This window comes from Gavia stellata, chromosome 43 (genome assembly GCF_030936135.1).
Source record: "Gavia stellata isolate bGavSte3 chromosome 43, bGavSte3.hap2, whole genome shotgun sequence".
NCBI classification, from domain to species: domain Eukaryota; kingdom Metazoa; phylum Chordata; class Aves; order Gaviiformes; family Gaviidae; genus Gavia; species Gavia stellata.
Genome location: NC_082636.1, coordinates 38,069 through 55,688, shown reverse-complemented (window position 1 = coordinate 55,688; position 17,620 = coordinate 38,069). Strand labels below are relative to the sequence as shown.

General features: G+C 63.1%; 1 protein-coding gene across 1 annotated transcript; it reads left to right on the top strand.

Annotated features, from left to right (window-relative positions):
* Positions 1 to 4,292: 4,292 nt before the first annotated feature.
* On the top strand, positions 4,293 to 14,890 carry LOC104253748 (trypsin-3-like). Its single transcript, XM_059833213.1, has 5 exons — positions 4,293 to 4,329; positions 8,023 to 8,185; positions 9,518 to 9,771; positions 11,893 to 12,029; positions 14,729 to 14,890. The coding sequence occupies exons 1-5, from the start codon at positions 4,293 to 4,295 to the stop codon at positions 14,888 to 14,890; spliced, it is 753 nt and encodes a 250-aa protein (XP_059689196.1).
* The last annotated feature ends 2,730 nt before the right edge of the window (positions 14,891 to 17,620 follow it).

Sequence of the window (17,620 nt, the reverse complement as noted above, 5' to 3'; positions counted from 1 at the left end):
CCAACTCTGACCCACCTTTGGGGTCCCCCCAATTCAGCCCCTCTTTTGGGGTCCCCCCAACTCTGCCCCACTATTGGGGTCCCCCCAATGCTGCTCCGGTTTTGGGGTCCCCCCAATTCTGCTTCTGTTTTGGGGTCCCACAAATCTACCCCTCCATTGGGGTCCCCCAACTCTGCCCCACTATTGGGGTCCCCCAACTCTGCCTCTGTTCTGGGGTCCCCCCAACTCTGCCCCTCTTTTGGGATCCCCCAACTCTGCTTCACTATTGGGGTCCCCCCAACTCTGCTCCGGTTTTGGGGTCCCCCCAATTCTGCTTCTGTTTTGGGGTCCCCCAAAACTACCCCTCCATTGGGGTCCCCCAACTCTGCCCCACTATTGGGGTCCCCCCCAACTCTGCCCCTCCCCCACCATGGGTGCCCCCCCCACCCACATGGGTGGGACCCGGCCCCGCCCACCCCGGGGCGTGGCCCCGCCCTGTCATTAAGGGATTATGGGGGAGGGCAAAGGGGGAAACTGAGGCACGCCCCCCCCTCCCCCCCCCCCCAGTTCATTACCTGGCACTGATTGGGCTCCGCCCACTCAAGGAGGTGGGCGGGGCCTGAAGGGGGAAGCTCCTCCCCCTGCCCCGCCCTGGAGCCGCAGGGGATTGTGGGTAATTTGGGGCTGGCAAGTGGCCGTGGGGCATTTGGCCCCGGGTGGGGTGGCCGGGAGGTGACCTGGCAGAGAGGACTAGGATGGCACTGGGATGAACTGGGATGAACTGGGAGGCACTGGGAGGTGCTGGGAAGGGCACTGGGAAGAACAGGAAGGCTCAGATAGGTGTAGGGATGAACTGGGAGGCACTGGGAAGGGCACTGGGACATACTGGGAGGCACTGGGAAGGACAGGAAGGGCGCTGGGAGGTGCCGGGAAGAGCACTGGGACATACTGGGAAGCACTGGGAAGGGCGGGAAGGGCGCTGGGAGGTGCCAGGAAGGGCACTGGGACATACTGGGAGGCACTGGGAAGGGCGGGGAAGGGCGCTGGGAGGTGCCAGGAAGGGCACTGGGACATACTGGGAGGCACTGGGAAGGACAGGAAGGGCGCTGGGAGGTGCCGGGAAGGGCACTGGGACATACTGGGAGGCACTGGGAAGGGCGGGAAGGGCACTGGGACATACTGGGAAGCACTGGGAAGGACGGGAAGGGCACTGGGAGGCACCAGGAAGGGCACTGGGACATACTGGGAGGCACTGGGAAGGACAGGAAGGGCGCTGGGAGGTGCCGGGAAGAGCACTGGGACATACTGGGAAGCACTGGGAAGGACGGGAAGGGCACTGGGAGGTGCCAGGAAGGGCACTGGGACATACTGGGAGGCACTGGGAAGGACAGGAAGGGCGCTGGGAGGTGCCAGGAAGGGCACTGGGACATACTGGGAAGCACTGGGAAGGACGGGAAGGGCACTGGGACATACTGGGAGGCACTGGGAAGGGCGGGGAAGGGCGCTGGGAGGCACCAGGAAGGGCACTGGGACATACTGGGAGGCACTGGGAAGGACAGGAAGGGCACTGGGAGGCACCAGGAAGGGCACTGGGACATACTGGGAGGCACTGGGAAGGACAGGAAGGGCACTGGGAAGCACTGGGAAGGGCACTGGGACATACTGGGAGGCACTGGGAAGCTTCAGAAAGGCCCTGATTTTTAGGTGTGGGGATGAACTGGGACACACTGGGAGGCACTGGGAGGTGCCCAGATGCACTGGGACGCTCTAGGCGGCACTGGGAAGCACTGGGGCAGACTGGGAGACACTGGGAAACACTGTGAGGCACTGAGACGTACTGGAAAAATGCTGGGAGGCACTGGGATATACTGGGATGCTCTGGAAGGCAATGGGACATACTGGGTTGTACTGGGAGGCACTGGGACATGCTGGGAGGCACAAGGGTGCAGTGGGAGGTACTGGGAGACACTGGTGGCACTGGGAGGACCCAGAAGGAACCAGATGGCACTGGGAAGACCCAGCAGGCACTGGGTTGAACTGGGAGGCACTGGGAGGTACTGGGAGACACTGGTGGCACTGGGAGGATCCAGCAGGCACTGGGAAGCACTGGGAGGCACTGGGATGCCTCAGGAGGCACTGGGAAGGCACTAGGATGTCATAGGAGGCACTGGGAGGCACTGGGAGGCACTGGGAGGGACTGGGAGGGACTGGGAGGCTGTGGGAGGCACCAGGATGCCCCAGGAGGCACTGGAAAGGCACTGGGATGGCACTGGGAGGCACTGGGAAGGCCCAGGAGGCACTGGGAGGCACTGGAAAGCATTGGGAAGCAGTAGGATGCCTCAGGAGGTGCTGGGAGGCACTGGGAGGCTGTGGGAGGCACTGGGAGGGACTGGGAGGGACTGGAAGGCTGTGGGAGGCACTGGGAAGCACTGGGAAGCAGTAGGATGCCTCGGGAGGCACTGGGAAGCACTGGGAGGCACTGGGAGGCACTGGGAGGCACTGGGATGTCCCAGAAGGCACTGGGATGCCCCAGGAGGCACTGGAATGCCCTGGGAAGCACTGGGAAGGCACTGGGATGCTCCAGGAGACACTTGGAAGGCACTGGGAAGCTCCGGGGGCCACTGGGAGGCACTGGGAGGCACTGGGAGGGACTGGGATGCCTCAAAAGATACAAGGAGACACTGGGATGCCCCGGGAGGCACTGGGAAGGCACTGGGAGGCACTGGGAAGGCACTGGGATGCCCCAGGATGCCCTGAGAAGGCCCTGAGACGGCCCTGGGAAGGCACTGGGAAGCACTGGGAGGCACTGGGAGGCACTGGGATGCCCCAGGATGCCCTGAGAAGGCCCTGCGACAGCCCTGGGAGGCACTGGGAAGGCACTGGGAGGCACTGGGAGGCACTGGGATGCCCCAGGAGGCCCTGAGAAAGCCCTGCGACAGCCCTGGGAGGCACTGGGAAGGCACTGGGAGGCACTGGGAAGCACTGGGAGGCACTGGGATGCCCCAGGAGGCCCTGAGAAGGCCCTGCGAAGGCCCTGCGACAGCCCTGGGAGGCACTGGGAAGGCACTGGAAGGCACTGGGAGGCACTGGGAGGCACTGGGAGGCCCCAGGAGGCCCTGAGACGGCCCTGGGAAGGCACTGGGAAGCACTGGGAGGCACTGGGAGGCACTGGGATGCCCCAGGAGGCCCTGAGAAGGCCCTGGGAAGGCACTGGGAGGCACTGGGTAGCACTGGGAAGGCACTGGGAAGCACTGGGAAGGCACTGGGAGGCACTGGGAGGCACTGGGAGGCACTGGGAGGCACTGGGATGCCCCAGGAGGCCCTGAGAAAGCCCTGCGAAGGCCCTGCGACAGCCCTGGGAGGCACTGGGGAGGCACTGGGAGGCACTGGGAGGCACTGGGATGCCCCAGGATGCCCTGAGAAGGCACTGGGAAGGCACTGGGAGGCACTGGGAGGCACTGGGATGCCCAGGAGGCCCTGAGAAGGCCCTGGGAAGGCACTGGAAGGCACTGGGAAGGCCCTGGAAGGCACTGGAGGCACTGGGAGGCACTGGGAAGCACTGGGATGCCCTAGGATGCCCTGAGACGGCCCTGGGAAGGCACGGGGGAAGCACTGGAAGGCACTGGGAAGCACTGGGAGGCACTGGGAAGCACTGGGAGGCCCTGAGAAGGCCCTGGGAGGCACTGGTGGAGGCACTGGGAAGGCACTGGGAGGCACTGGGATGCCCCAGGAGGCCCTGAGAAGGCCCTGGGAAGGCCCTGCGACAGCCCTGGGAGGCACTGGGGAGGCACTGGGAAGGCACTGGAGGCACTGGGAGGCACTGGGAGGCACTGGAGGCCCTGAGACGGCCCTGGGAAGGCACTGGGAAGCACTGGGAGGCACTGGGAGGCACTGGGAGGCACTGGGAAGCACTGGGATGCCCCAGGATGCCCTGAGATGGCACTGGGAAGGCACTGGGAGGCACTGGGAGGCACTGGGAGGCACTGGGATGCCCCAGGAGGCCCTGAGAAGGCCCTGGGAAGGCCCTGCGACAGCCCTGGGAGGCACTGGGAGGCACTGGGAGGCACTGGAAGGCACTGGGAAGGCCCTGGGAGGCACTGGGGAGGCACTGGGAAGGCACTGGGAGGCACTGGGAGGCACTGGTTGGCACCCGCACCGCCCCGGGCCGGGGTGTGGCGGGAGGGTGAGACCGCCCCGACCGGCCCCGCTCCCTCCCCGGGTGGCCCCAGCCCAGGCGGGGCCCGATGGGGATTTAAGGGGATGGGCCCCCGCTCCCCGCCACCCTCCTCTTCCTCCCTCGCCCGCCCGCCGCCATGGAGCGCCTCCTGCCACTGTTGCTCCTGGCCACTGGTGAGGGCACTGGGGGGCACTGGGAGGGCACTGGGGGGTGCTGGGAGGGCACTGGGGGGCACTGGGGGGGCACTGGGGGGCGCTGGGGGGGCACTGGGAGGCGCTGAGAGGGCGCTGGGGGGTGCTGGGGGGTGCTGGGGGGCACTGGGAGGGCACTGGGGGGCGCTAGGAGGCGCTGGGAGGGCACTGGGGGGCACTGGGAGGGCACTGGGAGGGCATTGGGGGGTGCTGGGAGGGCACTGGGGGCGCTAGGAGGTGCTGAGAGGGCACTGGGGGGCACTGGGAGGGCACTGGGGGGCACTGGGGGGGCACTGGGGGGCGCTAGGAGGTGCTGAGAGGGTGCTGGGGGGCACTGGGAGGGCACTGGGGGCACTGGGAGGGCACTGGGGGGCGCTAGGAGGTGCTGAGAGGGCACTGGGGGGTGCTGGGGGGTGCTGGGGGGCGCTGGGGGGTGCTGGGAGGGCACTGGGAGGCGCTAGGAGGTGCTGAGAGGGCTCTGGGGGGTGCTGGGGGGCACTGGGAGGGCACTGGGGGGCACTGGAGGGCACTGGGAGGCGCTAGGAGGTGCTGAGAGGGCTCTGGGGGGTGCTGGGGGGCACTGGGAGGGCACTGGGGGGCACTGGGAGGGCACTGGGGGGCGCTAGGAGGTGCTGAGAGGGCACTGGTGGGTGCTGGGGGTGCTGTGGGGTGCTGGGAGGGTACTGGGAGGGCACTGGGGGGTGCTAGGAGGGCACTGGGGGGCGCTGAGAGGGCGCTGGGGGGTGCTGGGGGGTGCTGGGAGGGCACTGGGAGGCGCTAGGAGGGTGCTGGGGGGGTGCTAGGAGCCACTGGGAGGGCACTGGGGGGCACTGGGAGGGCACTGGGGGTGCTGGGGGGTGTTGGAGTGGCACTGGGGGGCACTGGGAGGGCACTGGGGGGTGCTGGGGGGTGTTGGGGGGCACTGGGGGCACTGGGAGGGCACTGGGAGGGCGCTGGAAGGGTACTGGGGGGCATTGGGGGGGCACTGGGAGGGCACTGGGGGGCGCTAGGAGGAGCTGGGAGGGCACTGGGGGGTGCTAGAAGGCGCTGGGAGGGCGCTGGAGGGTGCTGGGGGGCGCTAGGAGCCACTGGGAGGGCACTGGGGGCACTGGGGGTGTGCTGGGAGGGCACTGGGGGTGTGCTGGGAGGGCACTGGGGTGTGCTGGGGGGCGCTGGGGGGTGCTGGGAGGGCACTGGGGGGCGCTAGGAGGTGCTGGGAGGGCACTGGGGGGCACTGGGAGGGCACTGGGGGGTGCTAGGAGGCAACGGGGGGGCACTGGGGGGTGCTGGGGGGCTCAAGGGGGCGATAAGAGGCACTGGAAGGGCACTGGGGTCACTGGGAGCATGCTGGAAGGCACTGGGAGGCACTGGGAGGGTGCTAGGAGCATGGTGGGGAGCATTGGGAAGGCACTGGGAGGCACTGGGATGTTACTGGGGAGCACTAGGAGGTGCTGGGAGGGCAGTGTGGGGCACTGGGAGGGCACTGGGGTCACTGGGAGGGTGCTGGGGGGCACTGGGGGAGCAATGGGGATACTGGGGGGTGCTAGGAGGTGCTGGGAGGTGCTGGGGGGCACTGGGAAGGCACTGGGAGGCACTGGGAAGATACCAGGGAGGTGCTGGGAGGGCAGTGTGGGGCACTGGGAGGGTGCTGGGGGGCACTGGGGAGTGCTGGGAGGGCACTGGGGGGCACTGGGAGGGTGCTGGGAGCACTAAGGGGCACTGGGAAGGCACTGGGAGGCACTGGGAGGGTACTGGGGAGCACTAGGAGGTGCTGGGAGGACAGTGTGGGGCACTGGGAGGGCGCTGGGGGACACTGGTGGTGGGCGGAGAGAGAGTGGAAGGTACTGGGAGGATACTGGGAGGCCCCAGGAGGCACTGAGAGGGCACTGGGGAGTACTGGGAAGGAGCTGGAGGTGAACTGGGACACTGGGAGGCAGTGGGAGCATACTGGTGTGAGTGGGAGGGAAAGAGGAAGCACTGGGAGGCAATAGACAGCATGGAACTGGTACTGGGAGGAGGCTGTGGGTGAACTGGGGGCACTGGGAGGCAGTGGGAGTGTACTGGTGTGGGTAAAAGGGAAAGAGAAGGTACTGGGGAACACTGCAAGGGGGGTACTGGGAAGCACTGGGAGCACTGGTGGAGTGTAGAAGGGAATGAGGGGGTTGCAGGAGGGTGATGGAGGGCACTGGGAGGGTACTGGGAGGGCACTGGGAAGGAGTTGGAGGTGAACTGGGGGCACTGGGAGCGCACTGGTGGCACCTGGGAAGGAATGGGGAAGTACTGGGAGGCACCAGGGAGACGCTGAGGGGTACTGGGAGGGAACCGGAAGGTGCGGATGTGTGTACTGGGAGGGAGCTGGGGTGAACTGGGGGCACTGGGAGGTGCTGGGAAGGAACTGGGAGGCACTGGGAGGCAGTGGGTGGGAAGCTGTAGGCCACTGGGAGCACTGGGAGGGAAGGGAAGAGCTGGAAGGCCACGGGGGGTGACACGGGGAGGTGCTGGGTGGCCGGGGTGAACCCGTAGGAGGGAACTGGGAGGGAACTGGTGGGGAACTGGGAGGCACTGGGAGGGAACTGGGAGGCACTGGGAGGCAGTGGGTGGGAAGCTGTAGGCCACTGGGAGCACTGGGAGGGAAGGGAAGAGCTGGGAGGCCACGGGGGTGACACGGGGAGGTGTGGGTGGCCGGGGTGAACCCGTAGGAGGGAACTGGGAGGGAACTGGTGGGGAACTGGGAGGCACTGGAGGGAACTGGGAGGCACTGGGAGGCAGTGGGTGGGAAGCTGTAGGCCACTGGGAGCACTGGGAGGGAAGGGAAGAGCTGGGAGGCCACGGGGGTGACACGGGGAGGTGTGGGTGGCCGGGGTGAACCCGTAGGAGGGAACTGGTGGGGAACTGGGGGGGAACTGGGAGGGAACTGGGAGGCACTGGGAGGCAGTAGGTGGGAAGCTGTAGGCCACTGGGAGCACTGGAAGGGAAGGGAAGAGCTGGGAGGCCACGGGGGTGACACGGGGAGGTGTGGGTGGCCGGGGTGAACCCGTAGGAGGGAACTGGGAGGGAACTGGTGGGGAACTGGGAGGCACTGGGAGGGAACTGGGAGGCACTGGGAGGCAGTGGGTGGGAAGCGATAGGTCAGTGGGAGCACTGGGAGGGAAGGAAGAGCTGAGAGGCCACGGGGGTGACACGGGGAGGTGCTGGGTGGCCGGGGTGAACCCGTAGGAGGGAACTGGGAGGGAACTGGTGGGGAACTGGGAGGCACTGGGAGGGAACTGGGAGGCACTGGGAGGCAATGGGTGGGAAGCTGTAGGCCACTGGGAGCACTGGAAGGGAAGGGAAGAGCTGGAAGGCCACGGGGGGTGACACGGGGAGGTGCTGGTGGCCGAGGTGAACCCGTAGGAGGGAACTGGGGGGAACTGGTGGGGAACTGGGAGGCACTGGGAGGGAACTGGGAGGCACTGGGAGGCAGTGGGTGGGAAGCGGTAGGTCAGTGGGAGCACTGGGAGGGAAGGGAAGAGCTGGGAGGCCACGGGGGTGACACGGGGTGATGCTGGGTGGCCGGGGTGAACCCGTAGGAGGGAACTGGGAGGGAACTGGTGGGGAACTGGGAGGCACTGGGAGGGAACTGGGAGGCACTGGGAGGGAACTGGGCAGCGCTGAGCCCCCTCTCTTCTCCCGCAGCGGCCGTGGGGGACGAGAACCGGATCGTGGGGGGCCACAGCTGCCAGAAGAAGCGTCACCCCTACCAGGTGGTCCTCCTGGGCCCCGAGAAGAACATCCACTGTGGTGGGGTCCTCATCGACAAGTCGTGGGTGCTGACGGCCGCCCACTGCGACACCAAGAGGTGGGGTGGCCCCGGTGGGGTGGCCACGGGCCCACGGGTGCTGCTGGGGGTGGTAAGGGTGGGGGGGGGGTCCCATCTCTTTGGCCACCGGCTACTGGGAGGAGGTGTGGAGTGGTCCACCAGGAGCTGGAGGTGGCCCTGGGCGTGGTAGGAGGTGGTTGGGATTCATCTCGAGTTGGGTGGAGAACCTCAAGGGTGGGGTGGGGGGGGTCATCCCATCAACCGTGAAGCCGGGCAACCAGTTGGGACTGGGTGGCTAACTGGTGGGCAGAGAGGAGGCCACCTCCGTGGCCCAGCGTGACCATCCAGTTGGCTTTCCAACGCCGCGATCCCGTTGACTTCCCAGTATGACCATCCCATTGGCTTGGCCACCACAACAATCTAGGTGGACTCCCAACATGACCATCCAACTGGGTGGGCCACCACGACCATCTAGATGGGCTCCCAGCATGACCATCTAACTGAGTTGGCCACCACGACCATCTAGGTGGGCTCCCAGTATGACCATCCAACAGGGTTGGCCACCACGACCATCTAGGTGGGCTCCCAACATGACCATCCAACTGGGTTGGCCACCATGACCATCTAGGTGGGCTCCCAGCATGACCATCCAACTGGGTTGGCCACCACGACCATCTAGGTGGGCTCCCAGCATGACCATCCATCTGGGTTGGCCACCACGACCATCTAGGTGGGCTCCCAGCATGACCATCTAACTGGGTTGGCCACCACGACCATCTAGGTCCCACCTGGACCAGAACGGGTTGGGTGGAGATGGCAAACCAGTTTGAGGAGCCCACGGCACTGGTGTGACTGGGCTGGACTGGGGGCGGAGGGGCACCTGTGCGCCGAGCCCACGGGAGGCCCACGGAGGCCACCGTCCCCACGTCCTCGAGGTGGAGATGAGGACCTTCCACCGTTTTTTTGGTGGGCCGGAGCTTCTCTTGGCCGAGTGCTGCCGCTGGGGGCGGGGGGAGGATCCGCCTGGAAAACGGGGAAGAAAAATCCCGATTTTAGGATTTCTCTGGGGGCGGTGGGGACCTGGAAGAGCGGCCAGGACATCCGTGTCCCCTTCTTGGAGCCGGTTCTTCTTCAACTTGGACCAGGGAGGACTCGCGTTGCCTCGCCGACTCTCCGGGCCACCGGCTGGGCGACGCTGGGCCTCCCAGCCTCAGTTTCCCCATCTGGTTAAAGATCTTAACGCTAGGAAGGGAAGCCCTTTGCCCTACTTCCCGGGAGCTCCTCCCAACCTCCACCGCCTGGACCTTCTCCGGTACGTGCCACGTCCGCCGGGGAACCTCACCACTGTCTTTTCTCCATCCCGTTGATCAGCCCCATCCCCGTCCGCGTGGGCGACCATAGTTTGAAGACCAAAGAGGGGACGGAGCAGTGCATCAACTCGGCCAAAGCCTTCATCCACCCCAACTACAACCCCACCAGCCACGACAGTGACATCATGTTGCTGAAGCTCCAGAAACCCACCCGCTTCACCGACCACGTCCATCCCGTGGCCCTGCCCAAGCGGTGTCCCCCACCCAACACCGAGTGCGTCGTGTCGGGCTGGGGCAGCACCAGCAGCCCTGAAGGTAGGTGGAAAGAGTACGTTGAGGAGGGAGGTTCTCAAGGGATTCGGGGATATCTCGGTGGCTTGGGGACATCTCGGTGGCTTGGGGACATCTCAGCATCTTGGGGACATCTCGGCATCTTGGGGACATCCCAGTGGCTTGGGAATATCTCAGCATCTTGGGGACATCTCGGCGTCTTGGAGACATCTCATCATCTTGGGGATATCTCAGTGTCTTGGGGACATCTTGGTGTCTTGGGGACATCCCAGTGTCTTGGGGACATCTCGGCGTCTTGGAGACATCTCATCATCTTGGGGATATCTCATCATCTTGGGGACATCTCGGCATCTTGGAGACATCTCATCATCTTGGGGATATCTCAGTGTCTTGGAGACATCTTGGTGTCTTGGGGACATCCCAGTGTCTTGGGGACATCTCAGTGTCTTGAGGATATCTCATCATCTTGGGGATATCTCAGTGTCTTGAGGATATCTCATCATCTTGGGGATATCTCAGTGTCTTGGGGACATCTCAGTGTCTTGGGAACATCTCAGCATCTTGGGGACATCTCAGCATCTTGGGGACATCTCGACATCTTGGGGACATCTCAGTATCTTGAGGATATCTCATCATCTTGGGGATATCTCAGTGTCTTGTGGACATCTCAGCTTCTTGGGGACAACTCAGCATCTTGGGGACATCTCAGCATCTTGGGGACATCTCGGCATCTTGGGGACATCTCAGTATCTTGAGGATATTTCATCATCTTGGGGATATCTCGGTGTCTTGGGGACATCTCAGTGTCTTGGGAACATCTCAGCATCTTGGGGACATCTCGGCATCTTGGGGACATTCTGGCATCTTGGGGACATCTCAGTGTCTTGAGGACATCTCAGCTTCTTGAGGACATCTCAGTGTCTTGGGGACATCTCAGAGTCTTGGGGATATCGCAGCTTCTTGGGAATATCTCAGCATCTTGGGGACATCTCAGCTTCTTGGGGACATCTTGGCATCTTGGGGACATCCCAGTGTCTTGGGGACATCTCGGTGTCTTGAGGATATCTCATCATCTTGGGGCTATCTCAATATGTTGGGGACATCTCGGCATCTTGGGGACATCTCAGCATCTTGGGGACATCTCGGCGTCTTGGGGAAATCTCAGTATCTTGAGGATATCTCTTCATCTTGGGGATATCTTGGTGTCTTGGGGACATCTCAGTGTCTTGGGAACATCTCAGCATCTTGGGGACATCTCGGCATCTTGGGGACATTTTGGCATCTTGGGGACATCTCAGTGTCTTGCGGACATAGCTTCTTGGGGACAACTCAGCAGCTTGGGGACATCTCGGCATCTTGGGGACATCTCGGCATCTTGGGGACATCTCAGTGTCTTGTGGACATCTCAGCTTCTTGGGGACATCTCAGTGTCTTGGGGACATCTCAGCATCTTGGGGACATCTCGGTGTCTTGGGAACTTCTCAGCGTCTTGGGGACATCTCAGAGTCTTGGGGACATCACAGCTTCTTGGGAATATCTCAGCGTCTTGGGGACATCTCAGCTTCTTGGGGACATCTTGGCATCTTGGGGACATCCCAGTGTCTTGGGGACATCTCGGTGTCTTGAGGATATCTCATCATCTTGGGGATATCTCAGTGTGTTGGGGACATCTCGGCATCTTAGGGACATCTCAGCGTCTTGGGGACATCTCAAAGTCTTGGGGATATCGCAGCTTCTTGGGCACATCTCATCATCTTGGGGATATCTCAGCGTCTTGGGGACATCTCAGCGTCTTGGGGACATCTCAGAGTCTTGGGAACATCTCAGCGTCTTGGGGACATCTCAGCATCTTGGGGACATCTCGGCATCTTGGGGACATCCCCCCCGGGGGGGACACCCAGCTCCATCAGTGCTCCACGGGGTGGCTGTGGAGGCTTCCGTTCTCCACCAGGTCCACGCCGTGCCCCCAGGAGACTCCAAACCCCCTCCGAGGTGGCCCTTGAGGGCACCTTCCACCCTGGGTCCTCAGCGCCCACCCCACCCTAGGAGGGAGAAGGTCCCGCTGGTTCTGTGCTCCCATGGGACCCTACCCCCGGGCCGAGGTGGGCTCCAGGCCCCCCCCCCAGCGTGTCCCGTTGTCCCCAGGGTACTTCCCCGACGTTCTCCAGTGCGGCGTGGTCTACACCATCCCCAACCAAGAGTGCGGCAAACTCTACCCCAAAGGCATCACCAAGAACATGCTCTGCGCCGGCGTCAGCACGGGGGGCACCGACTCCTGCCAGGTAGGTCCTTGGGAGGGTGGGGGGGTGGCAGGGTGGGGTCCATGTGGCTCCACCCACCTTATCCCGGAGGAAAGACCCCCAACGGAGAAGAATTGGGGTGGGGGCACTCTACCCACTTGGCGTTGGGGATCCGTTGAGGAACCCAACTCCGTGGTGTATCGGTCCTGGAGACACGGGCTGCCATAGGGACCCCTCCAAGCCCCATGGGGACCCCCAGGGTGCTATAGGGACCACCTGGGTTCCATAGGTACGCCGGGTGCTATAGGGACCCCCCCCCAAGCACCACGCACACCCCTGGGTGCTATAGGGGCTCCTGGGTGTTATAGGACACCCCCTCCGCAGGCATCATACAGCACCCTGGGTGCTAGAGGGACCCCCTGGGTGTTGTAAAGCCCCCCAGGGTGCTATAGGCACCACCTGGGTTCCGTAGGTACGCCGGGTGCTATAGGGACCCCTCCCCAAGCACCACGCACACCCCTGGGTGCTATAGGGGCTCCTGGGTGTTATAGGACACCCCCTCCGCAGGCATCATACAGCACCCTGGGTGCTAGAGGGACCCCCTGGGTGTTGTAAAGCCCCCCAGGGTGCTATAGGCACCACCTGGGTTCCGTAGGTACGCCGGGTGCTATAGGGACCCCTCCCCAAGCACCACGCACACCCCTGGGTGCTATAGGGGCTCCTGGGTGTTATAGGACACCCCTTCCCCAAGCATCATACAGCACCCTGGGTGCTGTAGGGACCCCCTGGGTGCTGTAAGGGGTGTTGTAAAGACCTCTAGGGTGCTATAGGCACCCCCTAAAGCACCATATGGATCCCTGGCTGCTCTAGGGACCCCCCAGACACTGTACAGCTCGCTGGGTGCTATAGGGATTGCTAGGCGTTATAGGGACCCCCGCATGCCATAGGGGTCCTTAGATGCTACAGGGACCACAAGGCAACCACCATATAGCTTTCTGGGTGCTATAGGGACCCCTAAAGTGTTATAGGGAGGATTGGGTGCTATGGGGACCCCCAGACACTGTACAGCCCTGCCTGGGTGCTATGGGGACCCCTGGGTAATATAGGGACAACCTGGGTGCTAGAGGGACCCCTAATTGCTATAGGGGTCCTCTGGGTGCTGTAGGGACCACCAAGCACTGTACAGCTCCTGTATGGGCTATAGGGACCCCCCATGGCATTAAAGGCACCATACAGGCCCCCTGGGTACTATAGGAACCCCCAAGCTCTATAGGAACACCCTGGGTGCTATAGGGACTCCCAGGCAATGTACCGTCTCCTTGCTGCTATAGGACCCCATAGACAAGATAGGGACCTCCTGGGTGCTATAGGTCCCCCAGGGTGTTATAGGAAGGTCTGGGTGCTATGGGGACATCATGGCACTATAGGGACTTCCCCAGTGCTGTAGGGACCTCAGCTCAAGCAACCTATAGGGCATGGTGGTCTCTATACCCTGACCCCATAAGGCATGATGGACTCCATGCCCTGACCCCATAGGGTGTGATAGTCTCCATGCCCTGACCCCATAGGGCGTGGTGGTCTCCATGCCCTGACCCCATAGGGCGTGGTGGTCTCCGTGGCCTGACCCCATAGGGTGTGATGGTCTCCATGGCTTGACCCTATAGGGCATGGTGGTCTCCATGCCCTGACCCCATAGGGCATGGTGGTTTCTGTAGCCTGGCCCCATAGGGCATGATGGTCTCCATTCCTTGATCCCATAGGGCGTGATGGTCTCTATGCCTTGACCCCATAGGGCGTGATGGTCTCCATGCCCTGACCCCATAGGGTGTGGTGGTCTCTATGCCCTGACCCCATAGGGCATGGTGGTCTCCGTGGCCTGACCCTATAGGGCATGATGGTCTCCATGCCCTGACCCCATAGGGCGTGGTGGTCTCCATGCCCTGACCCCATAGGGCGTGGTGGTCTCCGTGGCCTGACCCCATAGGGCGTGATGGTCTCCATGCCTTGACCCCATAGGGCATCGTGGTCTCCATGCCCTGACCCCATAGGGTGTGATGGTCTCCATGCCCTGACCCTATAAGGTGTGGTGGTCTCCATGGCCTGACCCCATAGGGCACGGTGGTCTCTGTGGCCTGGCCCCATGGGGCATGATGGTCTCCATGCCTTGATCCCATAGGGCATGATGGTCTCCATGCCCTGACCCCATAGGGCGTGGTGGTCTCCATGCCCTGACCCCATAGGGAGTGGTGGTCTCCATGACCTGACCCCATAGGGCACGGTGGTCTCTGTGGCCTGGCCCCATAGGGCATGATGGTCTCCATGCCTTGATCCCATAGGGCATGATGGTCTCCATGCCTTGATCCCATAGGGCGTGATGGTCTCTATGCCTTGACCCCATAGGGCGTGGTGGTCTCCATGCCCTGACCCCATAGGGCATCGTGGTCTCCATGCCCTGACCCCATAGGGCACGGTGGTCTCCATGCCCTGACCCCATAGGGTGTGGTGGTCTCCATGCCCTGACCCCATAGGGCATGATGGTCTCCATGCCTTGACCCCATAGGGCACGGTGGTCTCCGTGGCCTGACCCCATAGGGCATGATGGTCTCCATGCCCTGACCCCACAGGACATGGTGGTGCCCAAGTGAGACCCATAGGCCCTGAGGGGTCCCCGTGGGGTGGAGCTGGGGGGGTTTGGGGGACGCAGCCACGGGGCCATCTCACGGGGTGCTTCTCTCCGCCAGGGCGATTCGGGGGGTCCCTTGGTGTGCAGGGACGAGCTGCAGGGCATCGTGTCGTGGGGCATGCAGGTCTGCGGGCAACGGGGCAAGCCGGGCGTCTACACCCGCGTCTGCGAGTTCACCGCCTGGATCCACGACACCATGAGGAGGAACAGCCACGTCTGAGCCACCCCCGGAAGGAAGAGTCCTCCCCACACCCCCTCCCCCAAAATACCAGGGGTCTTCTTCTCCCTTCTCCCAGCCCGCACCACCCTCCCGGCACACCGGGGGGAGAGCTCCTGGAATAAAGCCCTGTGAAACGTGGCCACCTTCCACCGTCCCGTGGCTCCACCATGGCCACCGTGGCCATGGGGCAGGGGGGAGGCGTGGGAGGATCGTGGCCACCGTGAGCACAGTGGGGAAATTGCCCAAGGTCTGAGGGTTGGGGTTGGTGGCCATGGTGGACAACTCGTGGCCATGCATATTTGGTGCTGGTGGCCATGGTGGGACAGTCATGGCCACATGTATCTGGTGCTGGTGGCCATGGTGGCAACCTGCAACCACACAGCCGGTGCTGGTGGCCATGGTGGACAACTTGTGGCCATGCATGTTTGGTGCTGGTGGCCATGGTGAGCAGCTCATGGCCACATGTATCTGGTGCTGGTGGCCATGGTGGCAACCTCCAACCACACAGCCGGTGCTGGTGGCCATGGTGGGACAGTCATGGCCACATGTATCTGGTGCTGGTGGCCACTGTGGCAACCTCCAACCACACAGCCGGTGCTGGTGGCCATGGTGGGACAGTCATGGCCACATGTATCTGGTGCTGGTGGCCATGGTGGCAACCTGCAACCACACAGCCGGTGCTGCTGGCCATGGTGGACAACTTGTGGCCATGCATGTTTGGTGCTGGTGGCTATGGTGAGCAGCTCATGGCCACATGTATCTGGTGCTGGTGGCCAAGGTGGCAACCTGCAACCACATATCTAGTGCTGGTGGCCATGGTGGCAACCTCCAACCACACAGCCGGTGCTGGTGGCCATGGTGGGACAGTCATGGCCACATGTATCTGGTGCTGGTGGCCAAGGTGGCAACCTGCAACCACATATCTAGTGCTGGTGGCCATGGTGGCAACCTCCAACCACAGGCTGGTGCTGGTGGCCATGGTGGGACAGTCATGGCCATGGGCATCTGGTGCTGGTGGCCAAGGTGGCAACCTGCAACCACATATCTGGTGCTGGTGGCCATGGCGGCAACCTCCAACCACACAGCCGGTGCTGGTGGCCATGGTGGGACAGTCATGGCCACATGTATCTGGTGCTGGTGGCCACTGTGGCAACCTGCAACCACATATCTGGTGCTGGTGGCCATGGTGGCAACCTGCCACATGTCTGGTGCTGACAGGCAACCCGTGTCCAGCTCTGGAAGACATATGTTGATGTCTGGAGGACACACGTGTCCCGATCTGGAGGATCCGTGTCCAGGTTGTAGAACGCCTGTCCATGTCTATAGGACGTGTATCCACGTCTGGAATGCGCATGCGTCCAGGTCTGTAGAACACGTATCCATGTCTGGAGGACACGTATGTCCAGGTCTGGTGAACACAGCTGGCAATCCATGGCCACACGTGTCCAGATCTGGTGAACACGTGTCCAGGTGTAGAGGCCACGTAAGTCAACAGCAAGAGGACATGCATGTCCAAGCCTGGAGGACACACATGTGCAGCTCGGGAAGCCATGGATGGTGGTCCACCACCACATATGTCCAACCTGGTGGCCACAGCTGCCATGTCACCACCACATGTGTCCATCTCTGGAGGCCACGGCCCGCGCCCCACAGTCCCACGTGTTCCCCCCCACACCCTGAGACCACCCCATGGCCCCACCGCCACGTGCTGGGGACACCCCACCTCCCCACCACCACCTGGGGCACCCGGGGTTATCGTGGGCTGTGTAAACCAGGAGTAGAGCAGGGAGCTGGCTCCTCCCGGCAGCGCGTGGGCGCCCTAATTGGCCCCAATTAAGAGCTCGCTAACGAGGCGGCCGCTAACGAGGCCCCCCCACCGAGAGAACCAGTCGGGCCAAGCCCGTGGCGTGCAGCTCCGCCCGAAAAAGCCGCACCACCCTGTTTACACCACTTACACCCAGCGGGACCGCTTGGGATTTACACGGCGGGGGTGGGGGGAAGTAAGCCACGCCCTTCCCACCTGCTGGCCACGCCCCCCCCAGCTGGAAGCCCCGCCCTCGTGAGCATGCAAGCGGCACAGGGTGACAGCACCCTCTAGCGCGAGTGTGCACCCATGGGTGCGCAGGGGCGGGTGCGTGCACAGGTAGATAAACGTGTGTCGTGGACGTGTGGACACGTCTCGTGGACATGTGGACATGTGTCATGGACGTGTGGACATGTGGACATGTGTCGTGGATGTGTGTTGTGGACATACGGACACGTGTTGTGGACATACAGACATCTGTTGTGAACATGTGGGTGTGTGTTGTGGACGTGTGGACATGTGGACGTGCGGACGTGTGGACATGTGGACGTGCGGACATGTGGACGTGCATTGTGGATGTATGGACATGTGCCGTGGACGTGTGGACGTGCGGACGTGTGGACGTGTGGACATGTGGAAGTGTGTCATGGCCATGCAGACACGTGTTGTGGACGTGTGGACCCGTGGAAGTGTGTCATGGATGTGCGAACACGTGTTGTGGATGTGTGGACGTGTGGAAGTGTGTCATAGATGTGCGGACACGTGGTGTGGACGTGTGGAAGTGTGTCATGGATGTGCGGACACGTGTTGTGGATGTCTGGCATGGACACATGTCATGGACATGTGGAGGTATGTTTTCAGGTAGGGGACTGCGTGTCCACGCGTGTGTTGACCACAGCCACATGGACGCACCACGAAAGCGCTGG